Here is a 23,807-nt window from a genome sequence, read left to right on the forward strand (position 1 = left end):
TCACATCGCTATTTCAGATGTCAGAAACAGACAATTTTCCGTGTATTTCAATAAGAGCTACATGTTGATGGGTGGCATGGATTGACAGAGTGCAGTGCACAAAAATAATGTGACCGACTCTTTCAAAAAAGATTAAAATTCAGAAACTTTTGACAGAATTCAGGTAAAACGTATTTGCTGATAGAATCCATGTGTCAATGAAATCTGTACAGACAAAAGGTTTAAAGTTTTGCCCACAACAACATTCGTTTCTCTGAATGTGACAAATGCAAAATGTCCTTTATGAACACTACCTATAGCTATTTGACAAATGACACTTTGTGTAATAGGATACCGTATATGTACCAAGCTGACCAGGCTATTTTCTTCAGACTGGGAAGGTGGATACCAACTCATCAACTTCTAATTCTTCAGCTCATATCTGACTAAATATATTTACACAGATATATGTTTCAAACCCATTTTTAAACATTAAATTATGCCCATTCGTGTCTTTCGTGAACTCTCCTCAGTTTGTGTCCAAAATACCTTTGTTTTGATTTGGAACTGTGTGCTGCTCATATGCAGTCACTACAGTAATGCAATGTGTGACAGATGCATGACTTGTTTTTCATTGTATACAGCCATACTCATCTTCTGCTCCTTTAATACCTGACAACAGTCGACATTATATCTGCAGGATTGGAATATCGAGTTCTATTCAATATATAAATTGTTTAAGCACTGTTCCCACAAACTCTTTACAACTATGCAAAGAAATGAAATAAATCAATATTTCATTTGAACTACTGCAATTAAATCTGACATTTTGTCTCTCTGTCAGATAGAGGTTAAAGTGCTGAAGCAGCTGCATGTCATCATTTTTTCAGACACTGTTGATTGGCCAGAATGAAGAAGGCTTAGCATGGTTGAGTGACCTAAGATTACTGTGAAGGCAATGGAATCTGTGACCTGCAGCACCTCGTTAGATAAACAAATCTAAGAGTCTACAGCCATGCTAGTAGCTCTGTGAGGCTGTACTTGAGATAAATGCTCATATCAGCATGCTAACATGCTCATAATGATAGCATGTTGATAGGCATAATGTTTACCATGTTCACTGTGTTAGTTTAGCGTGTAAGCATGCTAAAATTTGCTGCTTAGCACTAAACAGAAAGTACAGCTGAGGCTGATGGGAATGTCATGAGTTTTGCAGGTATTTGGTCATAAACCCAATTATGAAATCAAATTTTGACCAGATGATGGCGCTAGATGAAAGGTCAGGGAATCAAAGTTATTACAATTCATCCTCTGGGGACCATGAATGTGCACCAAATTCTGCAGCAACCCATCCAATAATTGTCGAGATATTTGAAAAAGTAAGCACAACTGGCAGCATCATGGTGACGCCAGTGGAAAAATCGGGGGATTACTAAAGTCATTAAAATACATCATCTGGGGACCATGAATGTCTGCACAAAATATTATGCCAATCAATCAAGTAGATGTTGAGATACATCACTGCACAAGTGAAAACTTTAACCTGCTGGTGGTGCTAGAGGAAAAGTCAGAGGTTCACCAAAGTCGTTAGAATTAATCCTCTAGGGACCTTAAATATGTGTAGAAAATGTCATGGCAATCCACGCAATAGACGTTCCCCAGGAGCCTTTTCTCTGAAGCAGATAAATCTGCATTCCCAATATTCCCATTAGGCCCTGACCAAGGGGAGCTCATCCATCTTGCTAGCCATCTTGGTTGACCTTATGTATATTCCCCAAGACAATGGATGGAAGGTGGGGTTTAAATCTTCTGCCGCTCCCTCTCACCTTCACGGCTTTCCTCTTTATCTCTGTGTTTACTCAATTTGAATCTTTAGACACGGGGAGGGCCACAGTGTCAGGACAATCACCTCACCAGTGGAAGAAGATGGTTGGAAAGATAGCAAAATAAGTGAAATGGAAAATAAAGGGTATATGCTGAATGTAAACAGCAGTAAGTTGAACACACAGCCGCAATATCATCACTTTATAAAGTTATATTATATAGCCTATTTACACATCCAGCGGAGACAGGGAAACATTAGCATTCATTTGGGGTCATGTTTCTAGCAACATGATGATAATAAATCAAATGTTCACTCCTGCTAAATATTACTCCTCTGCTTTGGTCTCCACCAACTCCTTAGAAAACATATACAGTATGGCACTTTAGCTCGCTCGGTGCTTCAGCTCACTATGATTACCAGCTAATTGCTAACATTGTTAATGTGCTGCTGGCTCGTACATAGCATGCAGTAGGTTTATCTGTTTTTGTAAGCTGAAAGAGGCTAAAACACATTACACATAGTCATTTAATCCCATGTTAATATATAAATATTGACAATTCAAGCTTTACGTTTTGGTTCTTACTGGTGAATAATAGCAGAAAAATTTAAATCAATGCAAGAGACCCCAATGATATTCATCCAGTAGTTCAAAGATGTGAACAGCCTGTGCAGTACAGTCCCTCCAACCATCGTCAGTTATTCTCTTTGTGCAGCATCTCTATCCTCTAAAGTACACATACCAGTACATGAAGAGTGAAATGATGCTCCTCTCTCCAAGTTTCCATTCAACTTGTCCTTCTTACCCTCTCTGACATCATGCTTACAAGTGTGACTGTCACAAACACACACACACACACGCACACACACACACACACACAGAGGAACTGTAGGAACATCTCAGATTAAGCATGACCTGGGGGTCAACATATTCTGTTAGTGTAATGCACACACAGCACTACTGTTTGAGCTTCTCACTCAACACGTTGTATCACACACTCTTACCAGCTACACACAAAGCATCCATGAGCCTTCTGGGTCTAATACATTTAATTTACATTCTAGGCATTTATTTGTTTTATTGAGATTGAAGATATTCTTACTGTACATTTAGAATATGATAACATACAATAAAGAATGTTGGTACTATAGAGGGAATAAATCACTATAAAGATCATTATGGAGGATAAAGTGAAGTATGTTAATTAATAAAAAAAACACAGTCTGTACCTCTGCTGTACACTTAAAGACATAAGGGCCTCTGTGAGTTGTTGACCTTTACTTTTCCAGACCATAAAGTAAAATGACCTCAATTCTGAGCAGAGGAATGGGAGTAAGAGAAAAATGGAGTGGAGGGAGTTTAAGTTCAAGTTTAGGCAATTTATTATCAACTGCATTACAATTATAGCAGCACATTTCAACCCAGTGAAAAGCTTGTGCCTTGACTACTCTCATGGGCAAAATACAAGATGTTTTGCACAGTATAAAAACTATGCACAACGACGTATTGACTACAGAAAATACAGTCACCATATCTAGTCTACCTCATCCCAATCCATTTGCAAGCTAATTTCAAAGATACTAAGTAGTGGTTAAAAATACACAGCATATAGTAGATCAAAATAACACCATAGTCTATTTAGAGTTGACTAGTGGTGACTCATATCTGTGACCCTGTTGGCTTGCTATTATTAAGTCTGCCTGTGGACAAATGAAAAGCTAAAATGAGTGTAAACTATGATTACAAATAGTGATAATGTAAATAAATAATGGCCTATGTGAATGTTTTTTTTATGTTGCCCCACACCCTCTTGTTGCAGCAGAAAAATACTGCATATGTGTGTGTGAAAGCTATACATTTTTCTGAAAGCCAGAAAAATCATTTTTGTTAAGAGTCTTCAGGATATTTAAAGATACAGCGGGATAATGTGTGTAGCAAATTCATGGTAATCCATCCAACAGAACAAAAGCACAAATAGAAAAACCATTGACCATCATGTTTTTGCTTGACTATGGAGATTTCCCCTATACTCTCATGCTGCTTATTCCACCTTAAAACAACCACTGTGCCCTGTGTTTCATTACAGGAGATATACTGTATATTGCACTCATCAGCAGAAAGGCAAATTTGGAAGTGGTAATTTCCACTGCACATTGCGATTTACTGGAATATGGGTGACTCTATTTACAGTCAGTGATGATCTCTTTAGTTTTGTCAGCACTGAGAAAGAGATTATCTTTACACCACTGAGATACTGTAAGTCCTTCACTTCAGCCTGTAAGCATCCTTGTTGTAGATCAGACCAGTCATCTGGAGGGTGTTAAATCACAGATGGGGTCTGGCTCTCTGGTTGGCGGAAAGTCTAGTTCATCTTTCTTTGACTAGAGAGGTCCTGTTTGTGAGAAGCAAGACAACAGGTGAGGGAAATGTATCACAGAAAACAGATTATATATAGGCTCAGTTGTCACTTTTTACTGCCTGTCAATCCTGCAGCAATGTTTTGGTGTGATCAAACATGTTTCTAAGGCTGTACTGAATATCACCTGCAATTTCTCTCTCCCGCTATTTCTTATATCCTGTTTTTTTCACCGTCTCTGTTTGCACAGGTGAGACTAAATCCTTCATTTCTTCAGGAAATGGTGTTTGCTTTAAAAGTCTGCCACTGGTTTCAGTTTTTATGAGCTCCTTAGTCAAACACACAAGCTGTCATTGCCTGCCTGTTATATCATCCCAGTGTAATGCTTTAAGTAAACGATTTCTCAGAATAAGCCGGTGATATAAAACGGAAAGCTGCTCCAACTGCTTTGGAGAATGATAGCATCGCTGCAGTTATTTCATACACTCCCTGGGTGTTATGGAGAGAAACGGTTTGGAGAAATCTTCTTGGCTGAGAGGAGAGATTTTGTGTTGATTGATGTGACGCAGAATGGGGCAGGAATTTTTTAATAGACTTTTTGGTGGATTAGGAGATGTTTTTTGAATAGTCCCTCTTGTATGTGTGAGACTGTACCACATTACATACAGTATTTAGATACAGTACAGTAGATTCCCCTTTGGTCAGTTTTCTATCATTTAATCCCTGTCTCATCCCTAACCATCCTGCCGATGGTTTCTTGCTATTCCACTGATTGACAGTTGAATATATGTAGCAATGCACCAATAAAGGCATCGGGGAAGAAGACTGCTAGCGAGCAAAGATTGATGTAAACAAACCATTTTTATTTAAAATACTTTAAAAAATCGGCTCTGCAAAGGAAACACACATTTGTAAGACCTCAAGGGTACACACAATGGGTTTTGTTAAGAAACACTGAATGTAAACATAACTTTAGTTTGTTTACAAAAAATCTTCACAGGGCACCTTTAATTGCTCCCCAAGATATTAGAAATTTCAAACAAATTAAATGAAAAACTCAAAATCCTAAATGCTTTAGCAGAATAATCACTGAAAAAATGTATGAAGTTTTTAAAAGAAGGAAAAATGGCAGCAGAAGTCAAATCCTTCCTTTCTGAGCATACATGTGATTACTTGCGAGCTACTCTTAAAGGTTACTCCTACCCTTTGCTGTGTCGTTTGATAGATTTCCAAAAACTTTGTTACTCCTTAGTTGGATCTTTAGAGAATTTCTCAAATTAGCTTCTGTATGTTAGTATAAAAGAGCCATGGAAACTGTTGCTGAATGAAGACTGCAGTCATCCAGCACAACTTCAAGTCTTTTCTGTAAAGTTCTACTCAATATGAACCCTTTTCTGTCTGCTTTGTAGAAGCACTTTAAAGCTTCATAACCTTTTAACGGACGGTAAAGTAAAGGTCTGCCCTTGTTCCCGAGGCATTTAAACAACAATGTAAACGCTAAAGTTGCCACTGCTACTTCATTGGACTTTGAGAGACAGTGAGGTCGTGGGGTTAAGCGTCTCCCAGTGACTCATTTCTTGTCAATAAGCCTGAGGTCAGCTGTTCATTGGGAGAAACAGAGTGAGGTTTTGTCAGACAGTGGAGCAGGATGAAACAGATTGAGCTTTATGTAGAGGCTGAAGGGATGGCAGGGTGAACTTTGACCTTTTTGTGAATCGGGAAGAGAGTTCGTCCCATCTGGCAGGATGTGTTCTATGATGTTGGAATGACTTCAATCTGTAACAGGAGGATGAGGGAATGTAGTTGAGTTAAATACAGAATGCTCTGTTTAAAGGCTGTTTATAGGCAGTTTTTGTCTACCTCTCTGGTTTCTGTGTCTTCCTGTCTCAGTGTCTACACTCTCTTTCTATTCTCTCATCTTTATGGTGAGTATCACTCTTGTTTTTCATCACAACATGCTTGTAAATACATGAAGCATTGCCCAAACAGGCAGGGAGCAAGGCCGTGAGTCCATGGAGACAAACCTAAGCAAAAATGAGAAAACGGTGGTAGACAAAGAAAAGGGGAAGCGTAGGAAGAGACGGAGAGATGAAACAGAACAAGAAATAGCTACTGTAGCCGTTTACCTGCTGTACTCCTTACTGTAATAGGATGATACTGACCAGTGCTCAGCATTTCAGAGCAAACAAATTTTATTTCACAGATAATGTAGCACGAAATAGAACAATAAACAAAACTGCAGATGATTTAATACCTACTTTAATACCCATTGTCAATTTGTATGAGAGGCTGAGAAGCATAGAGCATGTGTGTGTGTGTGAGAACTATTAAATTATAGCAGAACAAAACTGAGAATATTGTATGGATTGATTTTCCACTCCTATTATAAAGAAGTGTGGATAAAATACAAACTGGATTTGTTGCTTACTGGAACTAAGTGCTTTGGCGCTGTATCAAAGACTTCAGAATTGTGTTATACACTCTGGTGACTTGTTGCTTCGTCATTTCTGGGATGTTTAAGTGGATGAGACCCAGACTGACAACTACATTAGTTCCAGTAATGTTTCTAAGTAGATAACTTAAGTGGCAATATCCTCTAATGCAGTGGTTCCTAACCTTTTTGACTTTCCACTTTTAAGCAAAACAATGTCTACTCACAGCCCTTCATCACAATGTCTAGTGATGTTCCCTACTCAGATTGTCTCATTTGAATAGCTTTTTTGAGAAACTATCCAGTATTCCAAAATAAAAGCGAACAAAAAAGTGTTTTTTTCTTATTTCTTACTGTATCTTGATAATAATCTTGTGACCCATCATTTTTATCTTGCAACCCAAAAATAAGATTCCAAGGTACTGAGTCCTGAGTATAATAAAAAGCCTGGCACCTACACATTTTGGCTAAAGGTCTTCATCAGGGTGTCAAAGTAAATTCCAAAGACAGACGCTTAAATGGCATGACTTGACACAAATTAGTTACAGGGTATCTTGCGAGCCCTTGGGGGTCTTGACGCTCGGGTTGTGAACCATTATTTAAATTCATGAAAGTGTGTATTTGTACACAATAAATATAGCATTCTACATGTAGCTTTTACTCTGTAAGCAATGGCATCATGTCTAAATGAAAGATACTTACTCTACAACCCTTTTCTATGTTTTAACTCTTCATACATTTTCTGCAAAGTTCTAGTTTTGACAGATCATACAGGTCTTAGCTTGTTTCTGTTAGACGTGTCCTTGGTCAGTACACTCTGTAAGTGTTTACAGGAGTTACTGCCAGTATACTCCATCAGAACTGCTTGTCGGATGGCCAAATAGCTTCGGAAATCCCCTCCCCACACGCCTTTCTGATGTCGGATTGGGCGGGGGGCTGTGTTCGGTGCCAGTGTGGCCGTTCGGAACAACTATAAACACTTTTGCCTTCTGATGTGGTTGGAAAACATTGTACGAACTAGTTCTTTTCTACCATAACCCGGCCCGTCGTGAGTGTACATGCTGTTTTTATAGACCTGAAAGACTGAAAATGCAGGCACGATTAATAAGCAGTTGCCTGCTATATGGCTGTGACCTAACATGTTAGGGCTTTTGAATTTGTACAGTTTGTGGCTGTGTGCTCAGTTAGCTGTGTAGCACCCTGCAATATTGTAGCAGGGTGTTTTACAGCCACCCTGTGAAAAGCAGTGTATAATTAAAAGTGTACTATCTTAGTGAAGCAGTGAACAGTGTGCAGTGAACGCTTTGCTGTATTTTTTTCATTCTAGCTGTTTACATTGACTGCTTTTACTAATCCTTGTGAATTCTGTGTATCATTGCATAATTATTGTCTTACTAATCTGAGAAATAAGTGGTTTGATGTGTTGGCACATACATTACCAAATGTAATGATTAATGCAAATGGGAAATTTGGAAAGAACTACTGGACAAGATAAATTAGTGAATGTATGGAGAGACATAAAGGAATAGAAACGGTGACACCATTCTATATTAAAAACCAATATTAAAATATCTTTCTTTTTGAACATGTACATTTTTAAAACATTTCTGTTCAGTACAGTGATTCAGTGTGTATTTATGTATTTCGCATAAGTTCCTCCGGACTGCTTCATTTCTAAATTAAAACAACTGTGGGAGATCAAGTGACAACAGCACTTTCAACACACATTGCACAATGAATGCAGAGTAAGTTTCAACCAAATTCTTGTAATATATAATGTAAATAAACAACATTTTAAAAGAAAAGAAATTTGTGTAGCTTACAAGCATTGTTTGGAAAGCATAATTCTAGTTATTATTAACACAGGTCTATTACTGTTATCCTAATTATGATGTAAATTCAACCACCTTCCATTACTTGCTTCTATCCAGTACAAGATGTATGTCTCTGTGTCTGCTATCTTTACATCATTGTCACATCACATCCATCCCTACCGTGTCAGATTGTCTGACACTCACTGTCTCTGTTCTTGTCTTGAGCTCTACTCTCCCTTTTGTCCATTTGAGTCCTTGACCTGCGAGCGATAAGGAGGACCAGCTGACAAGATCGGCTTTATGCTTCCGCCCGCCTCTCAACTGCTCTCGCTAACTTGCTGCTCTTTTCTCTTCAATCGACCCCTTTTTCCACTCTGTTTCTTTTCTGTCACCCTTTCGTGCCTCTGTTTTGTAAGAGACTGATTCCAATCATGTTCACTTACTGGCCTCATGTCAGGATGAGCAGGAGCAGCACTTAGTCAGTGAGGGGGGTGGGGGTGGGGGGCAGAGATCAAGTTATTTCATTATACAATTCATCCTGTGTACAAAAGCACATTTTTCCTCATTTGCTGTTCTCAATATATCACTCACACTTACTGTATGTCAGCCTCAGCTGGGCTGTCACACTATCCTTTTGCAAGATGACCCCTTATATCTGCGTATGTCAAGGAATCCATCCATCACTTGATTAAAATATCCTATTAAGATGATTGCTCCCTGCACGTTACCAAGACTCTTTTCATTCCGTGTAAAGAAGCCAGTCTTTATTGGTGCATGCGCAATAAATGGTATGGCATTATTGATCAATACCCATTATACTGCCCGCACTTCCATCATTAAACTCTCTAACATAGACACAATCCAGAATGAACTTCAAACACTTCTTCAGTTTTCAATTATTTCTCCTTAATGCATTCCACAATGGTCTATTTATATTTAAGATATGGTGAATCTTTTTTAGTATGAAACCTTAAATCTGTTTATTTAGTACTTATACTCTCCCCTTTGTTGGCTTGAAAAGTGGCTGTTAAAAAGTTGGGTGTTTTGTCCTTTATAGAAAACAGAAGTTGTGGTCAGCTTGAATTCGTGTCAGTTGAATAGGAAACTTGTTTTTACACTGGAAATAAAGTAGTAAAGTCTTCACAGGAGCTTATAAAACTATAAAACAGACTCTACCTACAATATTCCCCTTTTATTGATTAAAGTCTCCATATAAGTTGGTATTAAAACACACACCAGGTGATGCAACTGTCCAGTCTTGTTCTGAAAGACCATATATCCATTTTTAGGAAGGTCAGATGGAATAAGGCCAATAGGAATCATGGGAAGAACTTTATATGTGTGTTGCATCTGTGTGTTTTTTTTTTTTTTTGGTCGATGTTATTCATGCAGCTCATGCATGACTCACATTTACGCACTCCCTCTCTCTCTCTCTTGTGGTGTGTGAAATCATAGTCAGTGGTTTGGTTTGATGTTTACAAGGCTGTACAACAGAAGGCTCCCTTGAGGATGAATAGATCTTAAGACTCAAGAAGCCCCTCTCATCCGAGGTCTCCCCCCATCTTCCTCAGCATCTTTCTCTGTCTTCCCCTTTTTCTATTTTCTCCCACATCTTCTCTCACCTGTTTTTCCCTGCTGAGTGTCTATTCTGAGTGAGGTGTTTTGTGGGGTTAAGTTCTGACTTCATTTTGCTTTCACACACTCTAACTCACACATACACAATCAGTCACAGTCACTGTACAGTCACCTTTCTGAACAGTAGGCAGTCCTGACAGTTAGATAGATGACAGAGTTTGGGATTCTTGACAGTGTAGAACAACAACCTTGCACTGGGTCCACACACAGCACAATGACATACCACTTTCTAATAAACAACCCTATCACCAGACAGAATGTTCATTTTGGATGATTCTGCAAAACTCCAGATTATGTTCAATGACAAAGTTTTTAACATTCAGGGCCAGCTTTTTTTGTCTCAACCACCACACTCTTGATTTTCCGCCTTGTTAAATAAAGGTCACACTGGTTTCTGCATTGGCACTGAACGTTAGCATTGGGCGTAAATTTTGCACTGCAGAAATGTTAAATATCAAGATCATTTCTAGGGGTACTGGACTGCTGATAAAATATTCTATACAAAAGGTATATGAGTTGTAACTATGTCTTTATTAATAATTAACTATTTGTGAAGTATTCATTAATGCTTTGTAGATCAGTAATAAGGAGGGCAACATTTGGGTTACCAGGTTCTTAAAAAATCCATTTGGCTGACATATATCCTACTCAAGCATAGCTTACTTTATCTTTAGCTATGCTAGTACCATGGCTCTAGGGATGGCAATGTTGGTCTGTCAGTCCACCGCTTTGGTCCAGACTGAAATATCTCAACAACCGATGAATGGATTGCCATGAAATTTGGTGCAGACATTCATGGCACCCAGAGGATGAATCCTGTATCATATTTGGTGAAACCTGACCTTTCCTCTAGCACCACCATAAGGTTGACATTTAGTCATAGTCATGACAAAGTGTAATAACTTTTCACTTAGTGCCACCATCAGGTTCAAGGTTTTCACTTTGTTAATTTCTTTGGTTTATGACCAGATACCTGCAAAACTAATGACATTGCATCAGTCTCAACTGTACTTTGTGTTTAGTGCTAATTAGCAAATGTTAGCATGCTAACATGCTAAACTAAGAGGGTAAACAGTAAAAATTACCTGCTAAACATCAACATGTTAGCATTGTATTCATGTGCACATTAGCATGCTGATGTTAGCATTTCGTACAGCCTCACAGAGCCGCTAGCATGGCTGTAGATTCTTAGTCTTGTTGTCTAACTCTAATTCAACAAGAAAGCTCCTCCGATAAAGAGTTCAACCTTTTACCTTCTGGAAAAAGCCAGCAAGGCATTGGTACATTTAATAATTAACAACTTGGGACCCACAATGATGCACACGTTGTATATATACAGAGACAATTTCACGTAAACGTAGTGAAAATGTGCACCTGCTAGTCTGCAACACAGCATGGAGGACAATAAGACAATGAGATAACTATATCCAACAGTATCAAACTAATCAAAAAATAGTGTTACTGTCTCGAAATAATGTGTTTTCCTGAATTAGCCTTTTTCTGCTTAATGTAGCAAAAAAAATAAATAAATACAAGAAGTAGTTATATGTAAGAATGGGTAGTTTTTATACATTTCATGTACCAAGTGATAATGTGTCAAGAACAATTATTCCTCCGTTTACATCAAGAGACAAGCAGCTCTAACTTCGTGAGCCAGTTGTTTACTTGTTTGTCGAATCAGTTGTTTTTATGTTCGGCTCTACAACTTGGATAAGAAATATAAAGAATGTAAACTTTTATGCCGACCACAGCACAGCAACTGAAACATGACAGCTTACTACAAAGAGAGGTTTTGATTGTTCAGAAATAGAGCTCACTGAAGTGGCAGCGGGCTTGGCAGAGTATGTTTTCTGAATACATTCCTCTCATTTGAGGCACAAGAATATAGGAATACTGGAGTGTTAGACATCAATTTGTGCACCATTTTCTGTGTCTGCATGTCTTAATAATGCATGATTAAAAAAGCACACGTCGTGCTACAGTTAATCACAGATTTAGAGAGAATAAACTTGTATGGGCGGCTTCAGTTCTTTCATCACATACAGCGTTTTCTCCCTCTGCATGAGGGCGAGATGTTTGGCCTCTGTGTAATCAAACGTGGCCTTTAGTGTCATGCATTTTACTACTGAACATTTGCTCCAAGGCATCTGAGCATCAGCAGTGTCTAACACTTCTGTGATCACACTCACAGTGGTTTACACATGCTGCTGAATATTACAATGTGGCTTGTTATATACTGTATATTGCATGTCTCTCTATTGTTTTAGATATAGGCTACCACTATATACAGTACTAATACATATCTAATAAAAACTGCCTTTCAGTAGTTTTTCACATGGATTACACCCAGTTTAATTATACTCAGTAGCAGATCAGCTGAATTTCACCTGTTTTGTCTGTCTAGACTGTATTGTCTTTTTATGAGAAAATAGCAATGTTCTTTAGTTTATATGCAGCTACTGCACTGAAACTGTACTGCCCATTATTTTTTGTGTTTTACTTCATTTCAGATGTGCTAATGCATTTCTGTGCTTTATGTAATGCACTTTGAATTGCCTCAGCATTTGAAAGGTGCAACACATATTGCCTTACCTTATGCTGCTTTAAAACAGACAGCACTTTTGATTGATGATCTCTTTGTGGTTTTCACACCAACTGGTATGCAAAAAATGCTCAGTTGTTCCACTGAGGCATACAAGCCTAGTGTGGTTGTATATATATAGTATTTCGTTTGCATTTGTGTTAAGCACAGAGTCAGTTTTTATGCCTCCGCAGCGGCAATAGCCATGACCAGGGGAATTATGTTTTCGGGTTGTCCGTCTGTCTCATTCTCGTGAACGTGAAATCTCAGGAAATCCTTGAGGGAATTTCTTCAAATTTGGCACAAACGTCCACTTGGATTCAAGGATGAACTGATTAGAATTTGGTCAAAGGTGATGGTCACTGTGACCTCACAAAACACATTTTTGGCCATAACTCAAGAATTGATGACCATATTTCACAGCTTGTCGGACAATGAATTAATGACACTTTTGACTCAAAAGTCAAAGGTCACTGTGAGCTCAAAATGACCTTGACAAACACGTTTTTAGCCATAACTCAAGAATTGATGCGGTAGTTATGACAAAATTTCACATAGATGTTTAATGGCATACAACGATGAAATGATGACATTTTTTACCCAAAGGGTCAAAGGTCAACTTCATTGTGACATCACAATGTCCTGGAAAACCAGGACCAGAAGGGGAGACTGTGACCATATTTCACAGTTGTTTGGACACTGAATAGGTGACACTTTTGACTCAAAGGTCAAAGTTAATTGTGACCTCTAAATAGGTTTTTAGCCATAATTTAAGAATGAATTGGGCGATTCCCGAATTCACACACATGTTGACTGGGACGACACAATGAGTAAACAATAACTAGCACAGTACGGGCTTCCGTCCATCTCATCCATTCTGCCTTTCACTTCCTGCCTCATTCTGAATTCGAGCGTTATCGGAATCACGTGACTGCAAACAACATAATGAGCACGCCTAGCTAATCATCCTGTGAGTGAGTGAGTTTCACCTACAGCTCACAGTTATTCTGTAGCTGACCCTGAGCTGTGCCCTGTGGACAGGAAGAAACTGACATGGAAATTTTACAACAGGGATCAGTATAGCCTTACTGTATTTAATTTTCTGGCGCTACATCCTGCCAAAATGTTCAGCATGCTGACATATCATTCAGTCACTGAAAAACGGGCTGGGTGGCTTTTGAACCTTAAAGTGCTTAGCTGGAACCTCCTGCTCAGCATATCCTCCACCAGAATCCCAATGCATTTGACCAAGACCACACATACTGTATACTACATGTCAACTGCATCAGGCTGAGACTTCTGAATCAGCTACTTCTTTTTATCTTTCCAGTTTTCCTACAACTACCACATTTTATTTCATCATTCATTTTCTTAATTTTCTTTCTTTTTTCCTTATGTTTCTAACCTTTTAACTGCTGGATATGTGATAATATACTTACAGAATGTCTCAATCATACACCTGCCCTCATCCGCCTTTTATATCTAAGCCAGGTTTCAACCACCTGGCAAGAGCGCAGATACTAAAAGCACATCATCACATAGACAGTTACTTAAGTTTTATTATTATAAATGAAAAGCCTGTCTCCATGCATTGTTCTTACAGTAAACAAGAACTTAACTCTTATACACACACAGTCAGTAGAGAGAGACAGGAAACATGGGGGGAGAGAAGGGTACGACATGCAATAAAGGTCCACTGGCCGGGATTCAAACCGTGGCTTTTGCGGTTATGTGATATGTACAGTACCTTAACTATTAGGCTACCAGGGCACCCAAAGAAGATGCTGTTCACCACAGTTTGCAGGGCTTCTGGTAACAGAAAGCAAAGAAGAAAAAATAGGAAGATTTTTGTTGATTTCCTTATTTATCAGATAAATCCAGAAACATTTTTGTATTGTCTCTTATGAAAAATAAAAACCAAAATAATTCACCTTTCTTACTGTCTAACTTGTTATTCAGACACACTTTTTTTGCCCTCTGCTTCCTATAAATTGTCAAACTTCTTTTTCTTTCTCATCATCCCAGATGATACTTGGAGTCATCTGTATTCTGTAAACTTTCTGCTAAGCAAAGCCAAGGATGAGGGGGCAAATATCAGTCAACAGACAGCTGTGAAAGAACTAAAGTCAATTATTTAGTTAATGGAATTTTCCCAGTGTTTTCAATAGAGAACAGTTACCGTGCTATCGATCTGTGTCACTCATTTCTGATGAGTGCTGATCAAAAACCCATTAAAAAACAGACTTTACTGGCTATCAGATCATGGAGGGGTGGAGCTGAGATAGATGGAGGACAGAGAGAACAAGAGGCAGCAAGAGAGAGATTGATACAAAGAGAAATGGCTAGATTCGGTTAGAACAAGAAAGATGGCAGATTTTAGGACATGATTGACTGTAAATCAAAATGAATCTTTCAGGAAATGAATACTTTTCACTATCAAATTGACACAACTTGAACATGAATACACTATCCCCAACCGCAATAGCAACCAAAGGAAAGACTCTTCATGCACTAATCACACAAGTTGTTTTTTTTATAGCAAAACTTAATATGTGTTCATACATGTGTGTTCAACAGTCCAAGACAAAGTTTGCAAGTTGCAAAAACAAGCAAAACCAATCCAACAGTAATTAGAATATGGGGAGGAAGCAGATGAATAGGGCCTTTCTTACAGAAGTAATTTTGTCATGTTATAGAAGGAAAAGCACAGACATAAATAATAAAATAAATTGTCTTACTGGGTCATCATTAATGTTATTAGTAACACCTGTCCACCCCTGCTATGACAAGTCAACATGTCTGCTGTGAAAAAGACATATGAGTTTCTTCCTCCATTTTCCCCCAACTTTTATTTCTGTATATGTGTTAAATGTGTGTCATTGGAAAGCATAGTTTAATTTATATACAATATTAGATAACATTATAGGGCTTCACAGCAGACTTTTTGCCTTGTCATTACAGGAAAAGAACAGGTGTTAGTTATAATGTTAATTATGGCTGTGTTCTATTTAAGTGTAAGTGTCCCAGTAAGCCATGAGCAGTGAGCCTACATGCACAATACCAGGGTCCTGGAACTAGAACACCTAAATGGAATTCAGTTGCACATGTGCTTTGCCTTTTCCTTCTGTGACATATTCAAATATCTGCTGTGAAAAAGATCTTTTTTAATGGTTCGTTTTGTGTTAAGAAGTTATGGGGTTTTAGATTGTGCTCACAGTAACAGAGTGCCATTTTAGGAAATGTGTGTACAAACTGTTGCATTCAGACATAAAGCTCTCACGTAACCTGACTGTGCACATGAGCAATAGACGCACAGTATCCACAGACAGTAAACATGAACAGGTGTCAGACGTTCTCGGCTGCTTTGGGATACTTGGAGTCCTTGAAATGCCTGGGATGACTCTTGAACCCTGTGTCTACTGTTTCCCTTCCAGGACTGGCTGAGCAAGTTTGGCTACCTCCCGCCCCCTGACCCCGTTACTGGTCAGCTTCAGACCAAGGAGGCCCTGACCAAAGCCATCAAAGCCATGCAGAAGTTTGGAGGGCTGAAGGAGACTGGAGTCTTTGGTATGTGGCTGTGTGTGATTGTGTTGAAAGGGGAGGATTATGTTGGTACTTTGGTGTGTGAGTTTCTGTGTGTTTACTTTGTGACTACAGTTTATGAGAGTGAGAGAGTGAGCTGTGTTCTAATGTAAAGTGCACCTGGGGAGGAAAATATAAGGTATACCGTACAATATAATGCAATATAATGCCGATTGTGCAGATGTCTACACACCTTGAGACATCTTGTAAACATAAATCATACTTGCTGTCACACACACACACACACACACACACACACAGTAGTATGACAGTATGTTATGTGATTTATAATAGTGGTGTGTGTACAACAGGGATAATAGTATATTGACTGGTATACACTCTACTATTCTCTCTCACATAATATTACATGTTTTCAGCCTCTCTCTCACACACACACACACACACACACACACACACACACACACCCGACAATTCTCTTCTACAAACAATAACATTCTTTCTTGTACACACCACTACTCCATCTCACATACACGACTGCAGAGGGTAGAAAGCATGATAGTCTGTGTGAATGGTTTTAAGAGAGTACAGTGGTGGGTGGTTGTGTGAGCAAGTATTATTTATGGCCCGAATAGTAGTGTGACTGTGCATGTAAGAGGGCATCAAATAGAGCTTTTTTGATTTATGGCGTACTCTGCCACTCATAATCTCCTGTACATGCACATATGTATGCATATGAGCACATATATTTTGAGTTACTGAAACATTTGCAAGTAGTACACTCATTTGCAAACAGATGTTGAACCGTAGTGGAGAATGTCTTCCACTTTATACATTCTTTATACAGTGTGTTTGTGTTAAATATAATCTGCATTCATGTGTTAAGTACCTTTGTTTTCCAGCTGTCATAAAACTAAAGTAATAAAGTTATATTTATGGAGTCACACTAATATTAGTTTTTTTTATGTACCTCCATTAGTCTGTATCACAATTACCTCTCCTCTCCACTCCTCTTTAGACCAAGCGACACTGGGTCTAATGAAAACACCCAGATGTTCTCTGCCAGATGTTTCTGAGGCAGAGGTGACAATGGGCCGCAGGAAACGAAGCCTGATTCCTCAGAACAAATGGAATAAGAGGCATCTATCCTGGAGGTAGGGATAAATGAAATACACAATCTACTGGACACCTAAAAAGAAATCCATAAATCAATGTCAAGATTCACCATCTACATCTGTAGTAATGCTGAATGATGAAGGGTACTTCACATAGGTGAGACCATTGAAACAATGGACTTGGATCAATGGATGAGGAGTTCTCATCGCAATGGTGTGTTTTTGGCAATGAGAGGCATCTTGCTGTTGCTTGGCTACCACATAATAAGCCATTAGTCACTATGTGCTCTATGTTAGCCATAACAATAAACCAGACCATAAGCACTGTAGTAACAAACAAATCTGAAATATAAAAATTGAGCCATGGTAATAACATCTGTCTGTAAGATCAAAGAGGTTGTTTTCTAACTAATTTCTAACTTTTCTTGAAAGCTTTACAGGGTTTTTGAGCTCAGATTTGAACATTTTTCAACTTGAAGTGTTCAGAGCACTCCTCCAAAAATGTTATATTCTTTATTTATTTATGTTTTCTGCCCCCCAGAGTGTATAAGCAGTGTGCAAAACTGTTTAAACCCATTGGAAACAAGTAGAGGAAGTCACCAACTACTGCTGAAAATGTGCCCAATGAATCCTACTAGGCTGGGGGGAATAACACACTAAAATTAAGGATACAATTAACTACTTACAATTTTATAAGTAAGATATTGTACAAATACATACTACAATCTTTCAGTGTTCAGTATAGTTCAGTCTGTGTCAAATGAGACCCAGTTATCTAAGACTAACACAATTCTGTTCAGTCCAACTCAGTACATCACATTAGTGCAATACAGGGAGCTAGGAGTCATAAACCATCTCATTTTCACTATTTTTGTCCATCTGTGCATCCTTTGGTAGATTAGATAAGGTGACTCTTCCTCAAGGTGAAAATCTTTAGGTTTCTGGATCAATCGTGGCTCAGAGGAAGATAAAGTGGCTTGCCCTCCTCTCAGATGACATACAAAGAAACAAATTCCTGTTGTGTATAAAATATGCAGGGATTTAAAATACTTGTGAAAGAGCACTGCACTGAATGGTTTTTGCACACAATAATTTGATCTCCAGGTCTATGCAGTTCCACTCAGACACCAAAGTCATTTATGAATCCTAAAGATAAAAGGCTTCGTCACAGAGTCATTCTGCAGTTTATACTGTACATGATAAAATAATACGGTGCTGTTAAGTGCAGCTGGACCATCTGTCAAGGATACAGCTTAGTGTTAGACAGCAGAGGAAGAAGCAGTGAAACATATGGTTGGCCTGTGCTGATTCACACACGCTATCGAGGGTGATTCAACAAGAACATGATCTAAGCTGGTGTGTCGGCCAATTTGTGTGATATGTGTGTTGTGTACCCATGTGGCAAAAGACAACAAACTACACATTGATACAGTAGATACAACACACACACACACACACACACAAGCATGTACAAACAAGACACGAATAGTACATATGCACACATGCAGAGGAACGCACACAATGCGATACAAATACACTCACACTGTCCCCTCCCACATGAGGTTGGATTTCTCTCTATGTTCTGCCTCTCCCTGCTGGTGAGAGGTGTTTGTAAAGGGTCAGTGCTTCTCAGTCAGCCAGCCATCAGACACAAGGCATGACCGTCTTACCCCAACTTTTGATAAAATCTCCCCACTGCTCTCTTTGCCCATTCATGTGCAGTGACCTCTCCCAGATTTCAGCCAACAGTGTTGTTGCTGATGAGAGAAGTCAGACTTGAACTAACTTGTTTAGTGGCGTGTCTGACCAATTCTTATCCTATTACCAATTGAAATGATGTATTGTATAGTCACTGCTAGTATGTGCCTTACTGCAGACACTTTGAGTTGCATTGCTCTTTGCGGCTCAAAAATAGGACCATTTCCTGTTTTGTTTTTTTAAAATCATGTGTTGCATTGTGGTGACATAACTAGCCAATCACAGCCCAACCTTAAACAAAACAGTGTATTTTCTGTCAGTTTGTTGGTTCACCACTTTGGTCCAGACGGAAATATCCCAACAACTATTAAATTAATTGCCATGAAATTTGTGCAGACATTCATGGTCCCCAGAGGATAACTCCTACTGACCTTAGTGATCCCCTGATGTTTCATTCAGCAGGTCAAAGGTTTAACTTATACAATGAAATATCTAAACATCGAACAGATGGATTGGCACAACATTTTGTGCAGACATTTATGCTTCCCAGACAATGTAGCCTACTGACGACAGTGATCCCCTGACTTTTCCTGTAGCGCCACCATGAGGTTCTCATTTGTGGTTTTGAGTGAAATACCTCTACGATTGATTCCCATGAAATTTGGTACGCACATTCATGTCCCCCTCAAGATGAACTGTAATAACTTTGGTGATCCCTTCACTTTCCATCTAGCGCCATCATCAGGTCAAAATTTCAATTTATCAAATACTTTGATTAATGACCAAATACCTGCAAAACTAATGACATTCACATCAGCCTCAGCTGTACATTGTGTTTAATGCTAATTAGCAAACGCTAGACTCTTAGTCTAGTTGAAAATCAAGTGACAGTTGATCAGTTGCCCTCTCCTAGTTTATTCCAACACCAAGCGCAGGTCTTTTAGCTTGTACTGAACGTCAGTGTTACATTATAGGATGTAAGTTTTGGAGTTGCAAAGTTTATAATTACGCATAGGGAATAAACTGCTAAATATTATGATTACACTTTAGGAGAGCTAACAGCTGCAGAATTAGGCATGCTAATGAGACATTTTGGCACACACACAAAAATAACATGAAAAAACAAGAAACCAACAGTAAAGTCAATTTGTGTAACATGTGTAGTACTATATGTAGTAACCACAGCAACATTCGATGCTGCTCTGCAAGACAGAGTTTTCTTCTTTTTCTCTCATTGTACACTGTAGTGTTGAGCCATTTTTCACGAGTGCAAGTGGTTAAATTGATTTTGTGTAGATGAGGAGCAGGGTGTTTACAGCTGACAGGTCAGCACGGGCACCTCAGTTTAGCGTGGTGTTGCTTTGCCAAAAGCTGCAGTGTGTACCTGACAGCAGGAACACACTGAAACAGACAGGCAGGCTGTGAAAATCTTGGCTATGCTTTCAGAATATGTGATGCTGAAATAGTGTTTATCAAGAAAGTAGGTTTGGTTTGCAAGTGTATTCACAGTGCTTCAGTTGGGATGAAAATTATGCTGGTACTGTAAACTAACAACATGACAAGCTGATTTTCTTAGCACAAATAAAAGGTAGCATCTGTTTGGTGGAAAAGTACTGGCTAAACCAGTATTTATGTACCTGAGGAAAGTCTTTATTTCGGCCAGGCCAGCCCAAGTTAAGGAAAGTGAGCACACAGGCCGGATAGGTCAAAGCAACCTGCAGTGGAATGATGAATTGAGGAGGCAAATAGATCTAAGGTAAGAAAGAAGAAGACCAGAATGAAGCGAGATGCAGATGGAAAACAGGACATCAGGGCACTGGAGGATAGAAGAAACAGGTCGATAAGCAGGAATGATGGAAAGGCTCTGGGAGCACAAGGGAGTGAGGGGGCTGCGGTAGTTACTGTAAAAGCAGAACAGGAAATGAAGTTAGCTCGGACTGAGAGAAAATGGTGAAGATGATGAGGCAGCAGGATGAAGCAGCGTTGTATAATGTTGAGTTGAGCTCCTTTCTAAGAGAAATAAAGAGAAAACATGTCTAGTATCTGTCTGCTATTTTACTGATCCAGAGAAAGTTCTAAAAATCAGTCTGGTTCACAGATTAACATTCTTTACATTCTGTGAGAAGAAAAACACTCAAAGAAATCTCTCTAATTGTTATTTTATTTATTTATTTTTTACTATTGTTATTCATTTGTAATGATGAGCGGTTCGTCGCAGGATTAAGGCTAGGCAACTAGAATACTCAGTTATGGTTTAGGAAAGATCATGGTTATGGTAAAAAAAGGTATTACTTTACATTGATTGTGACAGCTCAGGAGCATGAAAATCACCCTTTTTCCACATCCTAACTTTCTTCCTCGCTACATAAAGGTAACATTACTCCCTCCATTGGCACTGAACATTGGCAATGGACGTAAATTGTGAGGCGCAGGATCGTCCAATATAAACGTATTTTCCCAGGGATGGGCTGGTTCATCCACCCAGAATCAGCTGGGGAGAATAAGCTTCTTCAACATCAGGCTTTGAGTTTCCTGCTCCACACTGGTTTGCAGCAGTAAAAGTAACAGATCAGACTGCTAGAGGGATGAGTTCAGAGGGATGAATCACTTGCCACTGGGTGCAGGATGGTTATGGCTTATTGATAACAAATTACCTGGTGACTTTGTCCCTGTGGCATTGCCTTGTTGAAATAATCCCCCACATCCACCCACCGGAGGCTTTCAGTCAGAGATACAGAAATGTTTTTGGGGTCAGGACATGATTGCATGGGAGCTCTCAGCTGACCTGGAAAACCAGGTGGCAGCAATCCAACATCACACTGCACCGAAACTGTTATACAGAGTCAACATCTGCTTCAGGGGACCAGCATGCACACTTGCTGTGAAGACCTGCTGTTTTACGACTGGAACATTTTGCTTTTTCTCATCACTCGCTCTCTCTTTCTCTCTCCTTCCCTCCATCCTACTACTGCCAACCTACTACTGCCAATCATACGCCTTATGATGCCTTCAGCTCGGCCCCACTCGGCTTTGTGAAATAAGGCAGCCTGTCTTTTCTGTCCAGTGAAGCCACCTTTCTACTCGCATCTCTCAACCACGTTTTACTGGAAACTGAGATATATAGACCTTGTGTCTTCTGTAGATTTTTTTTTTCATCCTGGAGCTCCTGCCAAGAAACAGATGGCAAATTTACTGTGTTTTTATTATAAACACTTGTGGATTCTTTTTTTATTTCAGATTCTGACACATTTTGAGAGGTTTCCATATGGTGTGGTTTATCAATAAAGCAAAATAGTAAAGCATTGATATTCTATACAGAACTGCTGCTTCAGTAGTGTTTAGGTGTAATTTAATTAAAGCATTTTTTGTATCCAGATATTTTGTTTAACGTGGAAAATGTATGGTTCCTTGCTTGCTTCTTTATGGACCAGCTTGCTTACTTCTTTACTTCTTTATTTACTGTAATATTATTGTGCTTAACTTCAAAATCAGAGGTGGAAAATCAAAACTTACACACTCAAAAACATCCACTGTAATCTTACATCTTTTGCCTGCTATGGTTTCCTGTGCCTTTATTCAGGCCCAAGGTCCCTGTTTTGTCGACACCACACATAGAACATTTATATCCGTCTGCAATAGATGAAATACAGAGGGACTGAATTGTTCTCAACTACTTTTATGTCAGTTACATTTTCTAGAGGTGTGTCGAAGCAGTATCCCAATATAAAAAAGCAACATATTGTAATTGGAGTGTTGTTTTCCCTCACATTTTTACCAACCAGGATTACTCTGAGACAATATTGCGTAATAGAGTCTGTAATGGAAAAGCTATTTTTCCTCCTTATTACGTATTTATAACATAGTTTGGCTAAAGACCTTGCAAGGATGGCTTCATAGACATTTTCGGTAAAGGACGTTTTACATCTGTCAGATATGATGTAAAACCTCCTATACATAAGCACAGTCACTCTACAACTGTGAAAAAGATCCCAACTCCCCACAGCCATTTCATTTACACGATAACTAGAAGGTTTATTACGTTAACTTGCAATAATTTTGTTATACTTTCTCATTTCCTGTCAGTACATCCATTATCTTGACAGTTGGGAAATTCATTTTACTTTGTTCCAGTGCAGTAGAAAAGCAGCCTATAGGAAGGATATATTGTATTGTGTATTATTGTATGTGTGTATGTAAGGCTTTATTTGCCCCTACATGAACTGTTGCTTCAGCATCATGATTTTTTGTAGGGGGAATAAGAATAGGTTGTGTTATGGTGGACAGGTGTTAATTTGCCCAAATAATGCATTACACTTAAAATGCATTGCAAAACGTTGCCCTCCTCTTATTGATTTAAAGGTAAAAAGATCTGAGCAGTCACCAAAACCTGTGTTTCTATCCAGTTAATAGCTTTTCTTTTCTTACAACTTGGTAAATTGAAGCTTTCCTTTTTAAACAAGGGACATTAAGAGAGACTAACACCTTCACAAATCCAAGTTCTCCAAGACAAGCATACCCTGCTTTAAAACAAGTCAAGTAGTTTGTTAGTAGTTGATCTAATTAAAAACTAGTTATTATCCACATTCTGATTACCGCTGTTGCCATGGTATCTGCAGAAATGCTGATTTCGGTTTCAGTCAAAAATAGGTCCTTTTTTATGTGTATCAGGTCTATTATTTATGTGAGATAAAACCCATATCAATGTTGCTACTTTGTGTTATTATTATTATTTATTTTATTATTTTATTAAATGCATGGATGAGTGTAGAATCGTCTATAATACTGTGACATATGTGGCATATTTCATCTCTTTGCTTGCTTACTCTCTCATCCCT

At 38.7% G+C, this 23,807-nt stretch overlaps 1 protein-coding gene across 1 annotated transcript in view; it reads left to right on the forward strand.

Moving 5' to 3' along the window:
• The window catches only part of mmp17a (matrix metallopeptidase 17a), a 75,155-nt gene that overhangs the window by 23,302 nt on the left and 28,046 nt on the right, over positions 1-23,807 (forward strand). The window contains exons 3-4 of the mRNA XM_044174666.1: positions 16,054-16,186; positions 17,178-17,313. Coding sequence (XP_044030601.1) covers positions 16,054-16,186; positions 17,178-17,313 — 269 coding nt within the window. The remainder of the gene's footprint in view (positions 1-16,053; positions 16,187-17,177; positions 17,314-23,807) is intronic.

This window comes from Siniperca chuatsi, linkage group LG18 (genome assembly GCF_020085105.1).
Source record: "Siniperca chuatsi isolate FFG_IHB_CAS linkage group LG18, ASM2008510v1, whole genome shotgun sequence".
NCBI lineage: Eukaryota > Metazoa > Chordata > Actinopteri > Centrarchiformes > Sinipercidae > Siniperca > Siniperca chuatsi.